This window comes from Bison bison, unplaced genomic scaffold (assembly GCF_000754665.1).
Source record: "Bison bison bison isolate TAMUID 2011002044 unplaced genomic scaffold, Bison_UMD1.0 scf7180017864072, whole genome shotgun sequence".
NCBI classification, from domain to species: domain Eukaryota; kingdom Metazoa; phylum Chordata; class Mammalia; order Artiodactyla; family Bovidae; genus Bison; species Bison bison.
In genome coordinates, this window is record NW_011494644.1 from 4,734,141 (window position 1) to 4,745,609 (window position 11,469).

The 11,469-nt window shown below is 48.1% G+C and overlaps 1 protein-coding gene across 2 annotated transcripts in view; it reads left to right on the forward strand.

Annotated features, from left to right (window-relative positions):
* EEF2K (eukaryotic elongation factor 2 kinase) overlaps positions 1-11,469 on the forward strand; it is a 71,671-nt gene that overhangs the window by 40,415 nt on the left and 19,787 nt on the right. For both annotated transcript variants that reach the window (XM_010837181.1, XM_010837182.1), the window contains exons 7-11: positions 4,537-4,686; positions 4,917-5,049; positions 5,273-5,400; positions 6,095-6,296; positions 8,245-8,312. In XM_010837181.1, the coding sequence (XP_010835483.1) occupies positions 4,537-4,686; positions 4,917-5,049; positions 5,273-5,400; positions 6,095-6,296; positions 8,245-8,312 (681 nt within the window). The remainder of the gene's footprint in view (positions 1-4,536; positions 4,687-4,916; positions 5,050-5,272; positions 5,401-6,094; positions 6,297-8,244; positions 8,313-11,469) is intronic.

Consider the following 11,469-nt stretch of genomic DNA (forward strand, 5'->3'; position numbering starts at 1 on the left):
GGTTCCTCTGCCTTTTCTAAAACCAGCTTGAACATCAGGAAGTTCACGGTTCACATATTGCTGAAGCCTGGCTTGGAGAATTTTAAGCATTACTTTACTAGCGTGTGAGATGGGTGCAATTGTGCGGTAGTTTGAGCATTCTTTGAACAGTATGAAAAGTGCTCTGTATACCAAAAGTTATTTATTCTTAAAAACAGAACTCTGGAACTTCCCTGGTGGCCCAGTGGTTAAAACACCATGCTTCCACTGCAGTGGTCATGAGTTCGAACCCTGGTTGGGGAACTAAGATCCTGGGTGCTTGCACACTTTGGCCAAAAAATAGGAGAAAAAGAAAACTAAAAAAAACAGAGCTCTGAGGTTGGTGGAAGTTGGAATGTTTTTATTTCATTTACACATGGGGTCTATTCATCAGGATTTTTGTTTGCAAGTGACAGAAATCCATTCAAACAGGCTTAAACCAAAAGGGGAATGGATTGCTTCCTATAATTGAGAAATAGGGCTGACTGCAGGCACAGCTGCGGAGAAGGCAATGACACCCCACTCCAGTACTCTTGCCTGGAAAATCCCATGGACTAAGGTGCCTGGTGGGCTGCAGTCCATGGGGTCACTAAGAGTCGGGCACGACTGAGCGACTTCACTTTCACTTTTCACTTTCATGCATTGGAGAAGGAAATGGTAACCCACTCCAGTGAAGAATCCCAGGGACAGAGGAGCCTGGTGGGCTGCCGTCTATGGGGTTGCTCAGAGTCAGACACAACTGAAGTGACTTAGCAGCAGCAGTAGCAGCAGGCACAGCTGAGGCTTCCCAGGTGACACTAGTTGTAAAGAACCTACCTACCAATTCAGGAGACATAAGAGACCCAGCTTCAATCCCTGGGTTGGGAAGATCCCCTGGAGGAGGACATGGCATCCCACTCCAGTATTCTTGCCTGGAGAATCCTATGGACAGAGGAGCCTGGTGGGCTATAGTCCATAGGGTCACAAAGAATTGGACATGACTGAAGTGACTTACTCCTTGGAAGGAAAGTTATGACCAACCTAGACAGTATATTAAAAAGCAGAGACATTACTTCGCCAACAAAGGTCCGTCTAGTCAAGGCTATGGTTTTTCCAATGGTCATGTATGGATGTGAGAGTTGGACTATAAAGAAAGCTGAGTGCCGAAGAATTGATGCTTTTGAACTGTGGTGTTGGAGAAGACTCTTGAGAGGCCCTTAAACTGCAAGGAGATCCAACCAGTCCATTCTAAAGGAGATCAGTCCTGGGTGTTCATTGGAAGGACTGATGTTGAAGCTGAAACTCCAGTATTTGGCCCACCTGATGCGAAGAGCTGACTCATCTGAAAAGACCCTAATGCTGGGAAAGATTGAGGGCAGGAGGAGAAGGGGACAACAGAGGATGAAATGGTTGGATGGCATCACTGACTTGATGGACATGGGTTTGGGTGTACTCTGGGAGTTAGTGATGGACAGGAAGGCCTGGTGTGCTGTGGTTCATGGGGTCGCAAAGAGTCGGACACAACTGAGCAAATGAACTGAACTGAAGTGACTTAGCATGCATACACACAGACACAGCTGGATCCAGAACCAAATTGAGGTTGTTGGAAGTCTTCCTCCAGCTCTAGCCTCAATGTTCTTCTGTGTTGGCATCACTTAGGCAACTTTTCAACTTGCAGTGACATGTTGACCCCAGTAGCTGCAGGCTCACTTTTAATTTCTTAGCAACCTTGATGGAATGACATGTTTTCCCATAAGTTTCTATCAAAGTCTCAGAACTGGATTTCATTGGCTTGATTAGGTTAGATGCCTATCACTGAGCCAATCATGATGGCCAGGAGGTGGGAATATGCAGATTGGGAAGGCCTGAGCCTTGTATCCACCCTTAGAGCCAGGGTTATGGGTCCTTCCTCTTAGACTAGGTGGACTGAGATTGGTGTCTCCCAAGAAAAAGCAGGAGAGGGCATGGGGAATAAGATTCCTTATCTGTCCCTGGGGAACCTAGGGCATAAAGGGGTAAAGTTTCTTGCTCAAACAGGCAGGGATGGAGCCAGGACTTATTCCTGGAAAGCTCAGACTTTCCAAGCCCCTGCTCTTGGCTTCTTCACTTGAGCCCCCAGGGTATTGGTGACCTGAGGCCAAGCAGAATTTCCTGTTGCCTGCATGCATTTGAGGAAATAGCTAGAAAATAGAGCTAGGCCTTTGCGCTGCCTGAATTCACAGCTCAGCTCTCCTACTGTTGGTGTACCTGCTAGCTATAAGGTACCATCGTCTGAGTGCCTCAGGAGAGCCGCGTTTTCAGGCAAACAGCAGAATTTATTGAGTGCCTAGTGTTTGCAGAGCTCTTGATTAAGCATACTTGGTGTGAACACAGGAAGCCACATTCCCATGCTCAGGGGCTGTGACTCCATGTACTCAGGCCTGGCCACTTTTCCCTTCTTCTCTAAGCTTGTTTCTGCCTCAGGACCTTTGAACTGGCTGTGCCCCAAGGCTGCATCATTGGATCCCCTCAGTCCTTAGATTTCAGGTTTCAGCTCATGTCACCTCCTCAGCTAGGCTGTGCTGGTGGTGGTGGTTTAGTTGCTAAGTCATGTCCGACTCTTGCAACCCCATGAACCGTAGCCTGCCAGGCTCCTCTGTCCATGGAATTTTCCACGTAAGAATACTGGAGTGGATTGCCGTTTCCTTCTACAGGGTATCTTCCCGACTTACGATTTGAACCCAGGTCTCCTGCATTGCAGGCAGATTCTTCATTAACTGAGCTATGAGGCTGTGCTAGACCATCCTAAATGAAGATGAAGTAACCCTTCCACTGCTGCAGCCTCTGACATGTCCTTTTGTTTGTTTTGGTTTCTTTTTTTCAGAGCAGTTGGCAGTATCTGAAAGAGTCTTATTCATGTATTTATTCATGTATACTTCAGTTGCCTCTCTCCCCCGAGGACAAGGATTTTATCTGTCTTGTTTGCTCTATCCCAGTGCCTAGGTGCTCAGTGAATAATAAGGTGGTTGAATTGATGAAGAGAGAGGAATGTGGCTGTTTGAGGAGGAACTGGCCGTCGCCTTGAGGATGTGTCTGCCACTGACCCTCTCCCAGTTGCCTCCTGGCCAAGCCAGTGGCCCTGCCGCATGCTTCCTTGTAGGGATAGAGCCAGTTTTGGGGACAGGAATCCGCTGGGAACCAGCTGCTCCTTCCCCTCTGGCTGGGTCTCAGAACTGAAGCCACATTTGGGGAGGTTCTCAGCTCCCGGCTCTGGACCCCTTTGGCCTCTGCAGCTGTTGTCTTCCTTAACTCAGCCAAAGTTTCCTGGGTGGTCATTTCCTTGGGAAACCCAGACCTGGCCCCTGTTGTGGGTGGCTTCGATGGGGCCAGGGTACCATGGGTGTGACCTTGTGTAACAGGTCAAAGTTAGAGTCCCAGGTCTTCCCTATCCTATGTTACAAACATACACAGTACTTACACAGTTTCTTCTGAGTACAAAATTAAACATACGCTTGGTGCAAAATTTAGCAGGGAATGTCTGAATTCCCTGTGATTCCCCTTTGTAGGGAAAGAACCACTGTTACGGTTTGGCGTGTATCACTCGAGAATTGTGTCTGCTGATAATAATGACATCAGCAGACTCTGGCAGACTTGCTTCCTGCACCAACAGATTTCACCCTTATACCCATTCCATGGGTGAGGAAACTGAGGCACAAACTGGGGAAATAACTTGCCCAAGTTCTCTGTATTAGCACAAGGTGCAGGTTAAGTTGCTTAGCAGGCAGACTCACAGCTGTGTGCTAACTCAAAATGGTTTCCTTCCATCTCATCGAATAGCCTGTCTTAGATGGGGCTCAGGGTGGGCTGCTGCTTCACCTCCTTGTCATCCAGAGGCCTGGTTCCTTCTGTCTTGTTGTTTGCCATCTGCCAGGAGTTGCCCTGGACTGCATGGTCAGTTCTGGCTCACTGGCAGATGTCTACCTTACAGCCTCAGGAAGGCCAGAGAAGGAGAGGGCAGGCTGGAGTTGCATCATCCCTGCTGCTTGCTTCCTGTTGGCTGGGCTTAGTCACATGGCCACATCTAGCTGCAAGGGAAGCCAAGCCATGTCATCGCTGCTGGATGGCTGTGCATCATGTTACAACTCACGTTATCTTAGTCCATTTGGGCTGCTGTAACAAAATACAGGAGAATGGGTTTATAGGTTCATGCTGGCACCTTCTTGCTGTGTCCTCAGAGTGTGTATGGAGTGAGGGAGCTCTCTGAGTTCTCTTTTTTTCAGGGCACTAATCCCATTCACAAGAGCTTTCTCTCCTGACCTTATCACCTCCCAAAGGCCCCACCTCCTTAATACCATCACCTGTGAGCCTTGAGATTTCAAGCCTTGAGATGAAATTTGGAGGGATCCATTCAGGCCATAGCAGGGGTTTTCAGTCTAAAGAAAAAGGGGGATGGATTCTGGGGACAATCAACAGTTTCAGCCTTTCTGCTCCAGCCTCTTATCAGAGGAGGGTGCCGCCTGGGCCCTGCCCTTCCCCTGACTCCTCCCGCCCTCCCGCCAGGTGGACATCATGCAGATGTGCGTCATAGAGCTGAAGGAGAGACCGGGCCGGCCGCTGTTCCACCTGGAACACTACATCGAGGGCAAGTACATCAAATATAACTCCAACTCAGGCTTCGTCCGTGATGACAACGTGCGCCTGACGCCACAGGTGAGGCCCCTGCAGAGCTCCGTGTCCCATCTCAGCAGACCTTGGGCCACTCCAAATTAAAATAGGGCTTCTTTTTCTGTCCTTGCCTCTGTACGCTTCTCCCTGCAGAGAAAGGCCCCCAACCTGAGCAGAGCTGGAGTACTGCAGCCCGTCAGAGCAGTGCCTGCTGGTGTCCACGCAGCCCACAGCCTGGTCTCTGTGGTCACCTTTTCCTTCTTCTTGCCCCACAGGCCTTCAGCCACTTCACGTTTGAGCGTTCCGGCCACCAGCTGATTGTGGTGGACATCCAGGGCGTGGGTGACCTCTATACCGACCCACAGATCCACACTGAGAGGGGCACTGACTTTGGAGATGGAAACCTAGGTAGGCTGGGAAAGCCAGCATGGCCCCGGAGACCACGCTTCCCTGCAAAATCTCCAGGCTTTTTGTTCACCCAGGCAAGCAGCCCAAGGTGGTATATGGGCCTGCCCTAGACTGTGGAGATGGGAGCCTGGGATGTCTGGCCCATGCCATCTTTAGGGTGCTCAGCGCTGCCGTGCCCCCATCCCAAAGCAGAGCAATGCTCCAGACCCCCAACTCTCTTCAGGTGTCCGCGGGATGGCTCTCTTCTTCCACTCACATGCCTGCAACCGGATTTGCAAGAGCATGGGCCTCACTCCCTTTGACCTGTCCCCGAGAGAGAGGGATGCAGTGAATCAGAACACCAAGCTGCTGGTAGGTACCCAGTATGAGCACGTGCGGACTGGCAGGGCCCTTCTGCTGCAGGACCAGAAAACTGTGCTTCCTGTGTGCTGGTGGCCCAGGCCCTGCAATGCTTAATTGAAGAGTATTGTGGCTGGAAGAATCTTAGTCCCATCTGTGTCCCTTACCCCTTTTGAACCAGTGTACACAGCCCTCCTGAGTATCCCCACTAATAGAGGAATTGGGGTCTGCTTGACTTGGGCCCATTTTTGCCCACAGTGAGGGGACCAGGCGTGTACAGATAAGTGAGTGGGGGTGTGTGGTATGTGGTTTGTCTGATGTGTTGACAAATGAGGCTTGAACTTGGCTCACTGAGCACCTCTCTGTGTCCCTGTTGTACCCCCATTACCACCCCCAGTACGTGGACCAGCTATAAGACCATGTTGGCAAAGACCAGCTTGGGATTCTACAGGCCATCCCCCAGCTCAGGGCCATGAATGGTAGCCATCGCTTTGGGAGTGCTGGCACTCTGAGCTCCTGTTCCAGATGCCCCTTCTTAGAGGCCTTTGGGTTAATCCCCCACTGATTATTTTTAGATTTTCTGCCAGTCCCTAAGGCCTCTGTGGCTGAAAGGGCCTCAGGTTTTGAGGGACCAACAGGCAACAGGAAGAATCCCTTGTTCCCAAAAGGTGCCTGAGTGATGTGCATGTCACTGTTAATTCTCCAGCAGTCAGCCAAGACCATCTTAAGGGGGACAGAGGAAAAGTGCGGGAGCCCCCGGGTGAGGACCCTCTCAGGGAGCAGGCCCCCACTGCTGCTTCGCCTCTCAGAGAACTCCGGAGATGACAACATGAGCGACGTGACCTTTGACTCTCTCCCTTCCTCTCCGTCTTCAGCCACACCACATAGCCAGAAGCTGGAGCACCTCCGTGAGTGATGGTTTGGCCCCTGGTTATTGTGATTGGAGGGGGCAAGCACCAGGTAGAAGAGGGCTAAACTGGCTTTCACTTCTGTTAGAAAATCGGACATGCCAACCAAAGAGACTGATGGCCCAGATGGCTTTATAGATAAGTTCTTTTAATAAACTTTCAAGATCCAGTCATCCAAATGCCGTAAAAACCACCTGTATTGTAGAAAACAAGGTAACATTTTTCAGAGTGATTGACATTTGCAAAACGTTTTACACCAAAATTTGGCAAAACACCAAAAAAGAAAACTTTTATCCCAACCTCACTTATAAATATACAAGGCAAAAATTCTAAATAAGGTATTAGCAAATAAAGACTAGTATCTTAAAAGAAAGTCTGTCACAGCCAAAGAGGGCTTTTGCAGGAATCTGAAGGTTGTTCAGAATTCAGAAACCAATTAGTATCATGTGATTAGGTCACAAGAAAAACAGCAATCATTATTTCTGAAGCTGAAGTGACAGAGTTTACTCATGTTATGGACAGACTTATGATATGAATGTGGGAACTGCAGGAAAAAGGAGAGGCAAGACTGACTCCATGGTTCTGAGCTGAAGAACTGGCAGGACTCTGTGGTCAGTTATTCAGCTGAAAGAAGCCCCAGGGGAGCAGGAGAGGACGATCTTTTAAAGAAGCCTGTAGATCACCACCAAAAGGCCTTGGGAATAGTCTGGAGCAGGAGTTGACAAACTTCTTCTTAAAAGGCCAGAGAGTAAATATTTTATTCTTTGTGGGCAATATAAACACGACCATTGACAATATTTAAAACAGATCAGTGGGGCTGTGTTCCAAAAAAACTGTATGGTTGCTGAATTTTAAATTTCATGTAATTTTCACATGTTACAAAGTAGGTTTGATTTTTTTTCAACCATTTAAAAATATGAAAAACTTTCTGAAAAACTATCTAAGAGGGCTTCCCTGGTGGTCCCGTGGTTGAGAGCCCACCTTGCAATGCAGGGGAAGCCGGTTTGATCCCTGTCCAGGAAGATCCCACATGCCCCGGGGCAGCTGAGCCTGTGCACCACAAGTACTGAGCCTGCGCACTGGGGGCCTGCTAGCCGCCACTGCTGAGCCCCACACCACAACTACTGAAGCCTGATTGCCCTACAGGTCATGCTCCATAGCAAGAGAAACCACTGCAGGGAGAAGCCCTCCCTCTACAAGAGAGTAGCCCCCGCTTGTAGCAACTAGAGAAAGACCACGGCCACAGACCCAGCACAGCCAAACATAAATAAATACATATTAAAAAAAAAAAAGATTATTTAAAAAAGGCATAAAAACAGCAGACAAGCCAGATTTGGTTAGTGGGCGTTTGGGACAGGAGATAAAGACTGGAATCTGCCAGGAAATTGTTGGGTTTTAAACCATCTAAGACTTCTCCCATTTGTAGCTACCTCCCATTTGTACCCCAAATGGACAAATGCCTCTTTTTTCATTCACAACTGCACCTCATTGACGGCTGACCAGTACGTTACACAATCGTATCACTATTTACCTTATGGAAACCCCAAGGCAGCGCAGCAGCTAAGCTAGTTGCTCATCAGGACAAGTACAGGCAGCTGGCAAGTAGAGAGTTTGGGTAAATTCTCAAAGAAGAACTGTGGCCTCTCAGGTGCCAACAACATTCTTCTCCCGTTTTTGTACTTTATAAATGTCAAATAAAAAAGGTTTGGAAACTCCCTAGTGGCCCAGTGGTGCCTTCAGTGGTGCTTTCTGCAGGATTCTGCGCTTTCACTGCCGAGGGCCTGGGTTTCATCTCTGGTCGGGGAACTAAGATCTTGCAAGCCATGTGGTGTGGCCCTAAAAATAAATATAAATTTAAAATAAGAGAGGTTTGATGGCAGCTTAAATGGACCTTGTGACCTGTTGCAGCCGTGGAACTGCTGCCTTGCTCTGTTTTCTCCCTGCCCAGATTGGCCTGTGTTCAGCGACCTTGATAACATGGCACCTCGAGACCAGGACCCTCTGGACAACCACCGGGTGAGTGGAGGGGGTAGAGTGGGGGTGGGTAGGAGTGGACGCCCTCCTCTGGGAACTGAGGGTGAGTCGGCAGATTCAGAGGTGGCAGCCCAGGTCTGCTCGGGGCACTGGCAGGAGGGCACAGGCAGAAGCTTCTGGGAAGAGCAGGGTCCATTTCAGTTTCCAGAGGTGGTTAGAGCAGAGAATCCAAATCAGCCACAGTGTGACCTTCTGGTGCGTGCTGGGCTCGGGCCTGGGTTTGATTTGCCGTGTGTGTGTGTCTTGGGGCAGAAGGGGCAGAAGGGTGTCCAGTGTGTAATGCGCAGCACACGCAGCTGTGATGCTGCCAGGTCGGATGAGCAGAACAGGTTTCCTACAGCTTCTTCGTGATTCAGCTGTAAGACACTGCAGATGACATATTTGCATTCAAAGGAACATATGTTATAGTGTCAAATTAAAAATTCATTAGAGGGGCTTCCCTGGCAGTCCAGTGGTTAAGACTCCACACCCCTACCGTAGGGGACACGGGTTCCATCCCTGGTTGAGAACCTAAGACCCCATGTGCTGTATGGTGGGGCCAAAATAAAAGTGTGTGTGTTTTTTTTAAGGCTTTGAAATCCAGTGAATAATTTACACTTACTAGCATATCTCACAGAGAAGGCAGTGGCAACCCACTCCAGTACTCTTGCCTGGAAAATCCCATGGATGGAGGAGCCTGGTAGGCTGCAGTCCATGGGGTCACTAAGAGTCAGACACGACTGAGCAACTTCACTTTCACTTTCCTACATTGGAGAAGGAAATGGCAACCCACTCCAGTGTTCTTGCCTGGAGAGTCCCAGGGACGGGGGAGCCTGATGGGCTGCCGTCTATGGGGTCTCACAGAGTCGGACACGACTGAAGCGACTTAGCAGCAGTAGCATATCTCAATCTAAACCCTTTATTTTCATCAGAAATACTTATTCTGCATTTGGAGGTCATAGAATTTACAGTTGAAAGAGTAGATTCACATATGCCTGTTGTTATGTGACATAAGAAAAAAAAAAGTTATGTGAAAAAACTTCATCAGAATTTTTTAAACAGACTTTGCAGAAGTGTCACACTTGCACAGGCCAATAGCACCTTAAGCTGCCCTCTCAGCTCCGAAGGTTCAGCTTCACTCCTGACTGCTTTGCAGAGTTCCTGAATGACAGAAAAAAGTACGAAGAGCTGCACATATGGAATTGTCACTATGGGCAGACAGTTTTAAGAGTCTGGTAGATAATTCTTATTTAATTCTCACATAACTTGCGAGGTAGATAATAGTTTCTACTCCTTTCAGAATAGCTTTTATGTTTTTTTACTCTAGAATTAGGATTAGGGCTTCCCTTGTGGATCAGATGGTAAAGAATCCACCTGCAATATGGGAGACCTGGATGTGATCCCTGGGTTGGGAAGATCCCCTGGAGAAGGGAACAGCTACCCACTCCAGTATTCTGGCCTGGAGAATTCCGGGGACTGTATAGTCTATGGGGTCACAAAGAGTCAGACACGACTGAGCGACTTTCACTTTTCTTTCTAGAATCAGGATGAATTTTAGAAATTCAGAGTAGGTCGAAAAGGAAAAGGTTCAGAAGATTAGCAAGGTGAAAAGTCTCCCTCCCACCTGTTGCCTCAGCGACTTGCTTGTCCCCAGCTCTGCTTGGGCAGTGCTCTCATTATCCCTGATTTAGTGATGGGGAAACCGGGGCATAGAAAGGTAAGCTCCTTGCTCCTGGTCAATCAGTGATGGAGCCAGCATTCAAACCCAGGCCATCTGGCCTTGAACCCTCTGCGTACTGCTGTCTCTCATGTTATTCTCCACCATTTCTCAGATGAGAACACTGTGTTTCGGAGAGGTTGGCTGCCTTGCCCAGGGTCCCAGAGCTGGCAAGTGCAGAGCTGGGGTTTGAGTGAGGCACTCTGTTGCCTGGCTTGGGGGTGGTCACCAAGGATGGGACGCGTAGCCAAGGTCTTGCAGAGAGTAGGTGCAAGGAGGGAGCTGCCTGGAGCTTTTGAGTATAGCCTGTGATCTGATTTCAAAAATAGCCTTTCATTCAGCACACTGAACACTTCACTTTAGCTGTCTATAAGTTACATCTCAACTTTAAAAATTAAAATAGTTTAAAAACATAGAATAGCTATTTGACTCACAGAAAGCAAGGCCTAGGGGAGGGCAGTGGGAAGCCTGGGGTGCGTCTAGAAACCAGGGCAGAGGCCTTTTTAGGGTAACACAGCTCCTTGGGGTGGAGTAGATTCCTGGCCAGACCAGAGGCCAAGGATTCCATTGTGTGTGTCCCATGGCTCCCATCTGTCTAGGAGACTGATCCAAGTTTTACATTCATGGTAGTGATACCAAGCTGCTTTTAAAAATATATTAAGTAAAATAAAATGGTTTATTTATGGAAAAATGATAAAAGAGAAGTATGAACTCGTGAGAGGAGTTTTATTTCAAGAAAGAAGAGAATGGAGTCAGGAAGAGACTCATAAGAAGTCTTCATTTTAACAGAAATGTTTCAACTCCTTTTAGAAATAAAAGATCTAAAGTAACTAAGGCTTAGTGTTAAGAGCTGTTGGAACTTAGCAACAGGGGCACAAGAGTTCATTTTAGAATTGTCTATTCTTATTGGTACATTTGAAATGTCTCTAAGTGGAATTTATAAGGAAAAAAATAAACGTTTTAGTTCAACAGTGATGCAGGTGACATGCAGATATGACCACAACTCAACAGTGATAGACAGATGACTGAAGTTTTAGAAATTCTAAATTATACCAGATTCCTTTTTACAGCAGAATTCAGATCTAGAAGAATAAAAAATATGCCCAACTGACCTGTGCAGTTTTGGCAGAGGGCTTTCAGTTCAGCTCAGTTCAGTAGCTAAGTCCGACTCTTGTGACCCCATGAACCCCAGCACGCCAGGCCTCCCTGTCCATTACCAACTCCCGGAATCCACCCAAACCCATGTCCATTGAGTCAGTGATGCCATCCAACCATCTCATCCTCTGTCACCCACTTCTCCTGCCCTCAATCTTTCCCAGCATCAGGGTCTTTTCAGATGAGTCAGCTCTTCGCATCAGGTGGCGAAAGTATTGGAGTTTCAGCTTCAACGTCAGTCCTTCCAATGAACACCCAGGACTGATCTCCTTTAGCATGGACTGGTTG